The 14,875-nt window shown below is 37.7% G+C and overlaps 1 protein-coding gene across 3 annotated transcripts in view; it reads right to left on the bottom strand.

Moving 5' to 3' along the window:
- Positions 1 to 14,875, bottom strand: part of FNDC3B (fibronectin type III domain containing 3B) — a 311,713-nt gene that overhangs the window by 120,036 nt on the left and 176,802 nt on the right. For all 3 annotated transcript variants that reach the window (XM_054580585.1, XM_054580576.1, XM_054580593.1), the window contains exons 5-6: positions 11,989 to 12,229; positions 8,540 to 8,830 (exon numbers count right to left, since the gene is read on the bottom strand). In XM_054580585.1, the coding sequence (XP_054436560.1) occupies positions 8,540 to 8,830; positions 11,989 to 12,229 (532 nt within the window). The remainder of the gene's footprint in view (positions 1 to 8,539; positions 8,831 to 11,988; positions 12,230 to 14,875) is intronic.

Here is a 14,875-nt window from a genome sequence, read left to right as displayed (position 1 = left end):
AATACAGACTATTAATTACCTCCATTTTATACATACATGAAGAAACTGAAGCTTTAGGAGATTAACTATCTTCTCCAAAGGAACACAGCTCCCAAGTGACAGCGCTGGGACTAAATACAAGGTTGCGACTAGTAAGTTATTTTCCTTCTAAGCATGGCACCTTCCTGATGATGACCTCTGACCCAGTTAGATTTAGAATTCAACTTAGCTAAATGAGAGAATGGCATATAAAAGTTTCAATTCAATAAAATTGAAGGTTATATATGCACCAGAAACAAACCATGTCATCACTTACATCTGCTGTTTAAAGGGTTTTTGGGGATGATATGTGTTTTACCAACATGGGTTCTGATGTCATCTAAGTGCCTCTGTGATCAGTTCCCAAGAAAGCAAAAAGGCAGAGAAAATAATACAGGTTCACAGAGTTAAGTACCACATATGGTAGAAACTAACCAAATTTCTGCCCTCAATCTTCTGGTGAACATTCATTTCAAAAGGAAATTCAAAGAATTTTTTCGCATGTTGTTTGTCTTTTCATATGTAAGTGAAAAATGTGGAGCTTCAAATATGACTTAATGAGTTAAAACTTCTTAAATTGACATGACAAAAATGTCTCATCCTGCCCATTGGAAAAATCATGTCGTTAACATCTTTAAAACATTCCAGATTGCAACATAAAGGCAGGGAAAAGGGCAAAAGGCAAAAAGAGGGTAAATGATGTAGCCTACACACTCCGCTCACTAGCGACAATTTGGGCCCCCATGGTTTCCTCTTTGTAGAGCCACAGACTTGCCTGTGCACAAGTCAAGTTGACACTTCTCTAAGGAAAAAAAAAATAATAAGCATTCTGGGGTCTTACAGGAAAAGCGTTATTCATAGTTTGATGGCTCCGGCTCTGGCGCTCAGAGGGGAATGCCCAGCTCAGAAAGCACCTGTCAATCAGCAGCACACTCTTTCTGAAAACAGCCTTCTGTCCCCAAGCCTGTCTCCTTTCCCATCCTGCAGGTAAGCAGCTGCTACAAGGCCTGAAGTCACTCAGAGGCCTCCACAACTGGGGATGGACGCAACAGGCAGCCCACATTTAAAATGGAAGTAAGGGTGTGAACTGCTCAGTTTCTTGCCAAAAAAAGAATGTCTCTTGCATTTGGATCCAGGGGTCCATATTAAATTCCTTTTAAAAAAATAAAAGTGATTTGGGCTTGTTTGGACTATTTTCATTTTTCAGACTGTACTTGGCAGAACGATGGGTGCATTCCACTGACCTGAGCTCACTTATAATTTTTTTCATGATTTCTTGATACTGTTGCCATGCTTAGGACTTGTCTGCAGCTGCAGACAGGTGAAAACACACAGGATTTATCATCGCCAAAGACTTGAGAGAGAAGCAATAATAAAAATCCATCTAGAAACTGTACATTTTGAAATACAGTGAAGTGAGCACACTCGCTGGGAGAACAAAAGAACCCCACCCCCCCCACGACCCAACTCTCTTCCAAAACACCCTGTCTGAGCATGCAGAGGGGCACAGTGCTCACAGGACAGAAAAGGCTGCAAGTGAAAGACGAGACCAGCCCCTCGTGTGGTGTGAAAGCCCCACTAAATATCCTATTTTAAGCAGAAAAGCACCAGTGTTCTCTCTTGCAGGGAGCCAAGACCAAAAGGGATTCCAAAAGAAAATCTGCCTGGACTCCCAACGTTCCAGACCTTATTAACAGGAGGCCCGTCCTTGCAAACAAAGGAAACACTGTCAGCGCTGCACAGGTGGGTGCGGCCACCCCCGCCTGGAGCCCACACTGCCCGGCCAAGGGCAGACTCCAAGGACCTACAACTGTCCCCACTCTCAGACCTTACTACAGTAACCCTTATCTGCACAATGAATTAACTTTTCATGCTCGTTTTCAGTAAACAGACACTGAGGGCAGATTCTGGTTTCTGAGCAATGATAGCAAAATAAAGGAAGAGAAAAAAAAAATGTCAGAGAGGACCTTCTGAGAAGGGAATTAGAATGCAAAAACCTGATAGTAAGAACTACGGCTAGGGTCAGAAGGCAGTTTGTGATCTCTTTAGGAAGAGAGCTCAAGAATAACGCTTTTGTCACTGGCTTTCAATGTGACAATCAGAAATTATGGCTCTATGTAGTGGAATTTCATCTGAAGTGTAACTGCATCTCTGGATTCTCAACAATTCCAAAAGTCAAAGGCCAAAAGTATGCTGTATCTTCATTTCTTCTATATTTGGAATTCTTACTATTTTGTCCCAATTTTTCCCACACTGCACTGTGAGTTCCAGAGGTCTTCATACAAGCTACTACCTATATGTTAGCAACACAAAAGGGGTTCCCCCACCACCAGTGGATGGGTCCTCACCGAAGATTTTATTGTTCTCTATGACCTCACATAATCTTTTCTAGCAGATAACCTTACTCTCCTTTCTGAGGATACATGACAAAGGGACTAAACTGTGGTTGAAAATTGGGGAATATCAGCTACAAACCTGTATCCCGCTGGGTAACTTCCTTAATATCATATGCTGTGGTTTTTACCAAGGATAAAAATAGAAGGAGTAAGACTTTGGTCTCAATAAAGAGCAACAAAAACCTCTTTAGCCTCTGTGATGAAAGGCGATAGACAATTTTACCTGGGTTTTGGCCAGAGAACAGGGTCAAGGCCCAGCTCTAGCACACCGACCTGCACATAAGGACATTTTCTACCCCTGCCCCTCAACAACTATGGACTTGGTCCCCAAGGACTGAGCTCCAATCAAATGGCAGTCAAAGAAAAAGAGAAAAATTCTTGACGTCTTTTGCCCTAACTAATCAGCATTATTATGAGCAGACAGGCAGGCTTCACAAGGAGGTGATATCTGAGCTGGTTCTTGAAGGAGAGGCCAAGAGAAAATGAGGCAAATATTCATATATTCATAAAGTGGGACAAAACTTTGGGCATCTGTGGCAAGGGGATGGGGACCTGACATAAACTTTAGGAGGCTGGCAGGTGCCACAGTTAAGCAATTCAGTCTGTATTCCCTGGACAATGGGACTGCAGTGGAAGTTCCCTAAGGAGGGGAATGGCATGTCTGGATCTTATGTAGCTGCAGAGGATGGAATGGAGAGAAAAAGAGGTGATCACACATCTTAAAACATAAAGTGGTCCTCTGGAAGGTCTATTAAGGATCACACTGAGCAAAGGGAATCATAACTTGAGCTCATGAAATGTATGACAAGACACCAAAGGCAGGGTCCTTGAATTCTGGCACCTGGCTGGAGATGCCAGATTCCTGTCCCAGTAGAGACCCCTCCCACGCAGCCTGAATGCTACTTTCAGAAGGAGTCGTCCAGGTTTAGCTTTCAAATTGTAAGACGGGTTTAAGCAGAAGGAAGCCACGTCTGGCTTCACCGGGTCACAGTGTAGGGGAAGGGCATGAAGGGGAGAGAGGAAAAGCCATCGGGTAGAGGGGTAGCAGTTTTGAGAAGTGGATCACTAGGATAAGAGTTGATCCTAAGATGACAGGAGGGAGACAGTAAGAATGTTCAAGTAACAATGGTGACCATTATACTGAGGTGCTGAGAACTACGCTAGGCTGTATTTAATAACAGGAATTAAAATACCCATTTTACAAATGAAGGTACAGGGAGACAGGGCATACTAAAAGCAAAGAGCAAGTAGCAAAGCCCGAATCTGATACCAAAGCCCCAGCTGTTCTCCCCCCACATCACATCATTAACTCCAGGTAGTTAGTGCAAGGGAACGGGCATCCTCCGTTTCTCCGGGGCACTGTGGGAGTCTGTCCTGCCTAGGCTGTTTTCCTAAAGGTAATTGTAAGTGAAAGGAGGAGCTGGCTGCAGAGGTCTATCCTTGGGCAACACAGGAATTTGTTCTAGAAGAGGAAATGGTACATGTTCAAACAGAAGGTCTGTTCTGGAAAACAAAACAATTAAGAACACAGCATTCATTCCACAAATATTTACTGAGTACCTACTATCTGCCAGGCATATTTCTAGGAGGTAGGTAGAGGGAATGGTTAGTTAAACTAAGCTCCTACATCATATTGGGTACAATGTCATGACCAACACTGTCTATAAACCATCCTTTATATTAGACCTTAGCTCTCTTGGCTGACCATCATACCCAGTGGAAAATTGATTAAAAAACAGACAGACAGACAGACAGACAAACCATGAAGCTAGGTCTGGCAGAGTAATTCTGATTTGAGGTCTGAAATGAGGTTCAGGAATCTGTCTTTTTTTGAAGTTCCACCAGTGTTTCTGAAGCACAGTTAGCAGAGAAGCGGGGTACAACAGGACGTAATCTATCTCCATCTTTTTAACGTATTTATTTTTCCAGATTAACATAAGTTATTTGCTTCTTTACATGTACTTAGTTTTATCACAGGACCAATTACAAATTTAAAGTTTGCCCCTTTTTGGTTAACATTTGTTTTTTGTAAGTGGGAAAAAGGTTATTAACTCAATTAGATTCCTTCAAAAGCTAGCGAATTCTGCAGTAAAAAGGCTGGCCTCTAGAAATGTGGGCATCTTAACCTACGTAGAATGTAGACAATACCACAAGCTACATGTTATGGTTAAGTATATATCCTATTCTTGTGCAAACTACATATGAATGGAAACAGATCAAGCACACTAGTATTAACTACAGTTTAATATTAATCATATGGTGTCACATATTTGAGAATTATGGGTTTTCTGGGTATAGAAGTCAGCTGCAAAAAATTCAAGCACAAGATACTCTGAGAGAATGTTCCCGTTTACAAGAAGGTAGGAAAAAAGCCTTCTGGGATCTTTTCAGCCAACAACTACATTCTAAGGCAGACAAGACTGAAATACGATCCTGACTGGTGTGGCTCAGGTGGTTGGGCATAGTCCCGCAAAGCAAAAGGTCACTGGTTCGATCCCCAGTCAGAGCACATGCCTGGGTTGCAGGTTCGGTCCCACCAGGCATGTACGAGAGACAACCGATCAATGTTTCTATCCCTCTCTTTCTCCCTCCCTTCCCCTCTCTCTAAAAATTTAGAAAATCTTTAAAAAAAAAAGAGAGACTGATACATTAACAATATAATGGAGTACATGAATAAGAAGTGCCTTTGTTCACCTACTCCACCTGATTCATGTTTCCCTCTTTGTTTTGACAACCAGAAGGCTCAAGGTCTCCTACATGGCCTACATAAGCAATTCTGTAGGATTCTTTTATGTACAAACTTACTAATGTCTTCATCTGACTTGTCCTCAGTTTCCTCAGATATTTATTTAATAGACTATTTTTTGGAGCAGCTTTAGGTTCACAGCAAAATTGAGCAGAGGGTACAGGGCATGCCCTTATATGCCCTGTCCCCAGATACACACAGCCTGTCCCCACCTATCAAAATTCCGCCCCAGAGAGGTACATTTGTTACAACTGATGAACCCACACTTACATGTCACCATCACCCAAAGCTCCTAATTTACATTAGGGTATACATAGCTCTTGGTGCTGTACTTTCTATGGGTTTTCAAAAATGTATAATGACATGCACCCACGATTACAGGCTCATACAGAGTAGTTCCACAGACCTAGAAATCATCGCTGCTCCGTCCTGTCATTTCTCCCTTCTTCCTAACCCCTAGCAAGTATGAATCTGTTGACTGTCTCCACAGTTTTTCTTAAATAATTGTTTTTTCAATTATAGCCGACATACAGTATTATATTGGTTCAGGCATATAACAGACATTTACATAACTTACAAAGTGATCACCCCAGTAAGGCCAGCACCCATCTGACACCATACATGGTCATTACATTATTGCTGACTATATTCCCTATACTGTACTTTACATCCCTGTGACTGTTTCTATTCCTGTGGAAGCAACCAAAGTGTCCATTGATAGATGACAGAATAAAGAAGATGTGGTACATGTACAGAATGGAGTATTACCTAGACAGAAAAAGAAAAGACTGAAATCTTGCTATTTGAATGGACCTAGAAGGTATTATGCCAAGTGAAATAAGACAGACAGAGAAAGACAAGTATCATGTGATTTTATTTATATGTAAAAATCTACAAAATTGTCTCCACAGTTTTGTCTTTTCCTATCATATACTTGGAATCACACAGTATGTACACTTTTCAGTTTGGCTTGTTTCAGTTAGTGACATGCATTTAAGATGCCTCCTTGTCTTTTCATGACTTGATAGCTCATTTCTTTTTATCACCCCACTGTCTGGATGTACCGCAACTTACTTATCCATTCACTTACTGAAAGGCATCTTGGTTGCTTCCAAGTTTTAGCGATTATGACTAGAGCTGCTGTAAAATTTGTGTGAAGATTTCTGTCAGTACATAAGTTTTCAATCCATTTGGGTAAATGGATATTTATTTTGGTATCTAACACATAAACCCTTAGGTTCTTATCAAAATGACCTAGGTATATACAAAATAACGCTCCACCTGACTATTTTGTGACTTAAGTCCCATGGAGTATAGCACTTTGAGTGATTTTTTAGGAGGCAAATAATGTGATGAGAATAGGCGCAATAGACCAAGTTCAAATTAAAGATGAAATAAAAATATTTTCCAGTTCTTTTCATTGTGAAACATACACTCTGAGAAGCCCACAGCACAAGTGATGTCACTGTTACAAACACAATAACATGTTTTCCACACAATAGCAAGGAGCGTAAGGTACTCAAAATGATTACACTCTGTCCTAACATAGAATGCCAAAATGCTTGTAAACATACAAATGTTAGCAAACATTTTAGCGCGGATTTCAATGCAAATAAATCTACTTCCTCTCTTATGACTTTGAGAATATTAAGATATAGAACAGCTTACACAGTTAGGCATATGTGATATGAAATAACTGCATATACAAGGAAGTTATTTACTTTTGCCACAGCTAATCCTTAACTACAATAATTTTATATGCTAATGTCATTCCCACTTGATTTTATTTTCTCTCTTATTATCTCTTTGCCCCTTAAAGTTTATTTTATCTGCCTCTATGTGTATCTATGTTACATTCCTTAAATCTTTCTTGGTGCAAGGCAGACAAAAATTATTAAAGAATATATCAAGTAATCAAGGTAGTTCAAACTCATAAAGTCTCTGAAGGCAGATTATACACTCCTTTTTTTCCTTTTCTACAGACTAAAATTCTCCTTAGGAAAACTTCTAATTTTTTGTGTGATTTTTATTATTATATGCCCAAGGTTAAAAATTATAACATTGTTAGTAATATAATTTCAAACTTAGAAATGACAGTATCGTTTGACTAAAAATTATTCTTTATGGCCAACATAGCACTTCGTTTTAAGAGATGTTTAAAGTCCACTTTAAAAGGTTCAAGCGTCTCCTTGCATCTCCTTTATATACTTGTTTATGTTTTATTTAATAAGTATAAGAATAATGCTTAATAATTCATAAAACTTTGAAAATTAAGAAAAGGATAAAGAGCAAATATCATACATTTCATTCAATTATAGCTGACTTTTCACTGTTATTTTACTATTCCTGTTTCTTAAGCTACAATTCACTCATATAAACAACATGGAGATGAACGTGGATGCCATCTGGTTCTACCTGGTTTTTCTGTGCTCTGACAGAGGCCCGTCTTCCCTGCACAAGCATCATAAACTCTGTCTTTTTCATTCATACACAGAGTCTACCTGGTTATGGTCCAGTAAGAAATGGGTGTATTTAATGAGTGTTATAATCAGTTCTTCCCCAGTCTTTTACAGTTGTTAATGTCTTTATTTACATCTGTAAACTCATCTACCTTATCAGAATGTTACCTTCTTTTGTTTCATTTAAGTCAGTTTACTATTTGAACCTATATAGAAAGCCTCTGTTTTTAATTCCTGTGGCATCAAAATTTGTTTTCTGTAAATCCTACCTACAAGCTTCATTTAAAAACACATGTATCTTCTTTCACATACTAACTGATCTATAGTCACAAACTTAATCTGCAAACACATGCCCTTTTCAGTGGATGTCTCTCTATAATATGTAGTGACCCTAATTCTTCCACCTCATTCTTGGTCTATGAATAGTTCATTCAGGATGCCAAAGTGGCATTAAACAATAACTGATGTCTGAAACCGAACAGAAATATATTCCTGTTACACAATGATAAATTTCAGCACAGCACGAAATTACATCTGATTTTATGATGTATAATTATTTTGAGATTTAAACTAGCCCTGTATGTCTTAGAAAGATTGTTTTACTTTGGATTTCTTCCACACCTGTCTACTTAGAGTGAAACAACTGAAATAGGCTAATGTAAAAAAAAAAACACTGAAATTATGGAAAATTTCATACCTAGTGTATGTAAACAAAAAATAACACTTCTGCCATGAACTATTAATAAAAAAAGAGATGATGCTATATTCTGTCCTACTAGAAAGAGAACAGAGGTCTCCCAAGTCATTCCTAGTAGAAAGACCAACCAGCGCAAAATAACCTTCTTATATAACAGGTGTTTCTTTGAGGGGGACCCTGTCCTGATAATTCACTGCTCAGGGCAAACGTCTCTGCACATTACCTTGCAAGTCTGAATCATTTGCCTTTGGACTGCTCCTCGCTCGACGCTCCGTTTTCTTAATCCCCGGCCCACCTCCGGTGCTGCCTCCGCCACCTCCGCCGCCTCCACCACTGTGGCCTTTCCCGTAGCCGTTGTACACAGTTGTGCAGTTGCTTTTGTAGATAGACGAGGGCGGGCTGTTGAGGCGATTCTGGCGGTCAATCTGGCGGTCTTTCAGTTTTTTGTGTGGAGGCTTGCTGTACTGGTCTTCTCGGGTAATGTAGCTTGACATTCCATACAGTGGTATAATTTCTAAAATGGATGGTTACAACAAAGGCAAGCTCAGGCTACACTTTCAGTAATAAATCATTAAGTGGTTAAATGATCTGACTCCTAACCAAAAAATTTAAAAATGTCAAGAAATGCAGTATAAAAATATTTTAAAGAAAATGATACACATGTTATATATGCTTAAAATATTTCCATTTGTTTCTTATCAATCAAGGAATGATTAATCATTAAAAACCATATTGTGTGTTCAGGAATGTTCCTGAAATTATTATAATGAAGAAGGCAAAAACCAGTGTCCAAAAAGAATTCGTACCCTGATTGAATTTTTAAGTTTCATTTTTGCCTGTCAAAATGTTTTTTCAGTTGTTGCAATATACAAAGTTAGAACAAATAAAATGTCTCTAATGTATACTTAGAATCAAGATACTTAAAAGGATAGTTACTTTTGTAGACAGAGCAGCATTTCTATTGGAAAGTATATAATAGCTACCAGAATATATGGAGTTATTTGTAACATCTAAAGTATCCAACATTTGAACAAAACTTACTAAAATGGTAAGAGGAGAAATTTCCATTAAAAATAATCAAAGCTCACAGATTCAGGGGAAATATTCAAGAAGGAATCATAGCAGTAAGCCATCTTTTCAACCTGGTTCCAAATACAATATGCTGTGGTCTCAAACTCCTGTGTCGGAGTAATTGGGAGGCAAGACAAACTGACTAGTCGAATGTCAGCTGGCTTCGCAACACAAAATTTTTAAGTGGCTCAAAAGAAAATGGGGGCCTGGTAAAATCTCATGATTTGGGGGAAGGTAAGGGGAGATTATTTTAAATTTAAATCAGTTAAAAGTATATTCGGACATTATAAAAATGCAATACATAATGCAGATTGGGTTCTTACATATTCCTAAGGAAAAAGGGCCCCACATGCATAAGGTGACCACATACATTACCATCCTAACCTGAATATTTCTGAGAATAAAAAGAGGACACCCCTAATCGTTTATCTGAATACGCAACCTAAGCTAGTACTGCCCTAGGCCTACCGGCACTGTACGGCCATCCTGGGTAACTTAACAGCTGATGCTTCAATGGGTTGTTTAAGGGTAAAGCTCCACTTCTCATTGTCTTTCTGCTCACTAGGCTTAAGGAAGATCTTTAAAAAGCAAATCTTCACAAGGTAAGCAATTTGTACCAGAGAATGTGGGAAAAAAAAAACAAAAACAAATATAACCCTATTCAGTTCAAAAGGCATAGGACCAAATAAATTATGTTCAAATATACAAAAAGGATAACAAATATTTTAAATGTCACAATGCATTACACTTGAGATTTAAAATATTACCATGGACACGAATATAATGTTTTAAACCATAACAAGAAAATTTTAAGCTCTTATAGTTTGGTAAATGTTTAGATTTCTTTTGGGTGTGCATCCTGAGAACTAAAGTAAGAATATATATGGGGTTTTTTTTTTTTAAATTGATTCAAAGGAATTTTGTTTTACTGCTTTCTTTAATTTGTAATCAATGAAGGCAGTGTTATTTTTACATTATTGCTCTGTGCTATTTAACAAAATCACATCAAAATACCATATGAAATGAACACAAAATATTTATTTTGCTTAATTCTAATGAGGATTTGAATCATACTTTTGTCTAAAATTGTGAAGTACATCATTTACAAACTAGTAACTATATATGGCACCCTACTAACAGGCTGCTAAAATAAGGCAGTCGCTCTTCAGCAAGCAGTGAGTCAGTAGGCACGGCTTTTTACAGTGTCATTAAGCTCAGAGCTCACCAGAAAACTCTGACAAATACTCAATAATGTGCATTGTGTCAAAGGACTGGATACTTTTTTAACATTACAGTTAATTAACTGGATCCTTTCCAGTTTTTAATCCAAATGTTTTCGTGGAATATACTCACTCCTCTGAGATTCGGGGGTATTCTGTCACTAGTAATACGTTACTGACACCTGTATGAAGTCCAAGTATTAACTACATCTCTTGCTATCATCTCTCCATACACCATCATGATAGCACCTGGTTCTTTGAATTATACTAAATTTTTTTTGTAACTACTAAAAAAATAAGGAACCAATCAAATTCTGTCCTTAAGTTACAACAGAAAATTTCACTTAAAATGCCCATCTCAAATTTTTCTTCTGTTAATAAGAAAAAAATTACAATGTGAGATGAACATACAGAAAAAAAAATATATATATATACACACAGACACACACATATATGTGGATAACAGTAAATGAGGAGCTAATTTGCTCCAAAACTCTATGGTTTAACAGGTATTTCTCATACAATTTATCCGAACCAACATAATAAATATTTGAAGTAATACCATGCTTCATAGTCTGACTCAAGAAAATCACTTTGCAAAATTCTAAAGGTTAAAGACTAATTTTTGCCCTCACTTATCTGGTTTCTTAATATCCATTTTGATAGAAAAGGGCGTTAGACTAAACCAACACCAAGGCCAAAGTTAAAAAGACATAAAGTCTGTATCTCCAGACTTTTTTTTATTTCAAGGTAAGTATCTGCCTAACAAACAGTGAAATCATGGCTGCAATAACGGCTAAATATCCATTATTATTTTTTGCCTGTCAAAATGTTTATTAAACTAAACATTTATTAAACTAAAAACAGGGGTTAGGAGAACCGCATCAACAGCGAGGGGATTCTGATTTCTGCCAAGATTGGAACACAGAGCATCCAGGAGACTCAAATATTACCGAGGCCTCACAGTCTTCTAGCTTGGAGAATGGGGCACAAAACCCTCATGAACGTCTAAGAAATGATGTGCTGCGGCGACCTCAGGCCACTCTCACATAAAAATATGATAATGGGACAGGGGAACATAAAATAGATCACTGCCTCTTTCTAAAATAACAACTGGTCATCCAGTTGCTCTTTGTGGGGTGGGACAGGGAGGCAGAATTTGGAAATTACACAGAAGAGCTACAAGCCATGAAGTCATTTTTGCAAGACACAATTTAGGACAAAGGAAGCTAGGAATTCCCCATGAGCTTTATACATCAGATAGACTGTCTTCTACCATGCTTATTACAGAAGAAACAAAGGCTGCTCTGGTTCTCTTATGCTACATTAAATGTTGTAATCAGTTTTCAACAGCTGTCGGTGCCAGCAATAACCTACTCACCTTGTTCACCGTATAATGTAGGGGGAAGATGATGCTGAGGAAAAAACTGAGGTGGCATATCTCCAGGTCCGGAAACAGGCGGGTAATAAGCCGTGTGTGAGTTATGAATAAAATGTGGGTGAGTCAAGTAGGGGGGTAGGTGATGGGTTGGAGACATAGCTGAGGGGTAACTTGGGGGGTAACACTCAGGAGACTGGGGTGTGACCACCACCCGGCGGACCCCAGTATTGTCTTCAATCACCTAAAGAAAATAACAAAAAGAAAGAGAGTAGTATGTATTATTAGCCAATATCTTGTGCATATATACAGCAATTAATTACTTTCCCCTTAATTTTAATTTTCTGTCCTCCAGAGGAGAAAAAAATTGGTACATGCTAAATTCTGGTTCTGTAATTCAACCAGTTAAATGAGTTTTAGGAGTAATAACATTTAACCATTATAAGTTATGAAATTTTCATCAATCACCTAATTTTGATTATATAAAACTTCTGGAATGATGAAGAGCTTGATAATCAATCTTCTTTGACTCATAAAATTTTCACAGATGAAGTCTTCTTCCAAGACTTAAGACTTGGAAAAAGACTCCACCTAAGACAAGTGAATTTAATGTTTGCTTAAGTTGATTTTAGGAATCACTTTAAATATAACTATCAGCTCAGTAGTTTGTCCGGGAAGAAGAGACTTTCTGGGTCACATAAGGGTGCTGTACAGGGCTGCGCTTCCTGATAAGACTGGACCGCCTTCCTGCGTTAGCACGCACAGCTCCATCATCATAGAGGCTTTAGTGGGAAAATGGGAACATTAACTTCAGAAGCCATAAGAGTACCACAGGGTCATTTAATCTGGGGCCAAGGATGTAAATGAAATGAGGGGATTCCAACCAATGAAAAATTTGAGCAATCTCAAATCGAGCTGGACACCTGTGCTCACATCCTGGTGATGTAAATAAGTGTTGTGAAGGGAGACACAACAAGGCGGGGCCTGCTAGAGCACAGTGAGCACCAATCAACGCTAGATCCATCCTTTCTTTGAGTGTTTTTAATTTACCCAGGAAGATATTTAATTAAAGCAGTAGAATACCACATTAATTGCCTCTGTGGCCAACCTCATGATACTTCATCTAAGAGCCAACAATTTTGTTAAGACACAAGATATGAAATAACTACTAGATAGATACCATAATCACAAGGGAAAGCTGTACAATACGGAAGAGAAGAGCACTGAATTACAGAATTGGGAGGGCTTCAGGAACCTCAGAGAACTGGTAGGCATGGGACAGCTGAGACAATGGCCCCTGAGCCAGGGCCCTTGCAAGGAAGGAGACAACAAGGGCTTAAGAGGAAGCTTGGAAGCCAGGGCAAGGCTGCCAAAGAGACCAGCAGGTCTAACCAAGTTACTTAAGAAGATCGGGCACACATAATATAGGAAGTTTTGTTTTTAAAAACAAAACAAAATAAAAAACCCAACCCAACACTGAAAATTAAACTTGTAATTGAAATGCATATCTTATTATACCCCAGGAGGTTGATTATAGGCCAAAATAAAATGACTCAATGGTATCTAAAACATTCTAATAAAATTTATACTAAGCTTTGTTTTTAAAAATACTGCCTGATACAAAATGGCAAGTTTATCGATATTAATCTGTACTTTAGTGTACAAGATATGTTTAGTTTTAATTAATAGCCATTAATCTTCATATTAAGAAAAAATCGTTATGTATATTAATGAACCAATTAACATAACAGTATTAGAATTAACTGCTATGTTAATGGTTCATTAACAAAGCAAGATTAACTCCTTAAAGTTAAGATTCTGAGTCACACTCCCTACTAAAGCTCAAAACATATCTTTATATGTATTCATTAATAATGTAACTTCTTGAGGACCTTGGCAAGCTAATCACATTAACCTCATTTATGAATGCATGACTGCCCATTTACAGGTGTATGTGAAATGGTGTTTAAACCATGCTATTGAAAATTCTAATGCATGCCCTAATAATTATCATCAAAGCACATCTTCTATGAATACATTTAGCAGCACACTTTGTACAAATATGGATTTTTCTTACCACCTAATATAAACATGCATCATTCTACAGTGTCTCCTCTTCCCCACTCTGCCACTGGCTATTAAGAAAATAGTAAGGCATACTCCAGATATTCTTCTTTAATGGAACATTAATTCAACCCTGTGCTAGATAGTAGAAGGTCTACAGAAGGCAAGTATTTGTTTTCTAGACACAACCTTCGTTCTTTCAGTCACTGTAAAACTTCCAATGGTTTAAAACCAACCACACGGACTTGGCCGATACAGTAAAACAAGAGCAGGCCTCTCACTAAATATGAAGAACAGCTCTTTAGGTTTGTAAACCAGGGTAATTATAATGAAATGAAATTACTTTAATCATTTTATCATATAATTTCTGACATTAAAATAAAGCACTTTTTAAAAATGTGGGCAAAAAAGCACTAACAGATAATAAAATGGTAGTCAAGGGAAAGGAAGAAAAATAAAAGATAAAGAGCTGAAACATCTTTTAACTTAGATATCTTAAAAGAGTAAAATGCTTACTCTCATTTCCACTACTTAAAAAAAATAGGTCTAACATAAAAATTACCCTTCACCAAAAAAAAAAAAAAAAAAAAAGATAGTTTCGAGTTAGAAAACTAAGTGGCTTTCTGAAACCACAAATTGCCTACATATATGAAAATTGTTAGAGAGCTCCATTTTTAATTATCTTACATTATTCTGTGGTATTGGCGAAAGACATCTATTTACATATACATGCATAATGGGACACTTTAAAAAATCTGCTCCCTTACCAATCAAGGCCAAGGCCAACTTTATTGTTAAGAATATTAAAAAAAAAAAAAATTAATCC

The sequence above is a fragment of the Pteronotus mesoamericanus genome, unplaced genomic scaffold, assembly GCF_021234165.1.
Source record: "Pteronotus mesoamericanus isolate MK-2021 breed Mesoamerican mustached bat unplaced genomic scaffold, CSHL_Meso_final contig_116, whole genome shotgun sequence".
NCBI classification, from domain to species: domain Eukaryota; kingdom Metazoa; phylum Chordata; class Mammalia; order Chiroptera; family Mormoopidae; genus Pteronotus; species Pteronotus mesoamericanus.
The sequence above is the reverse complement of the archived record's forward strand: the minus strand, read 5'-3'. Positions and strand labels throughout refer to the sequence as shown.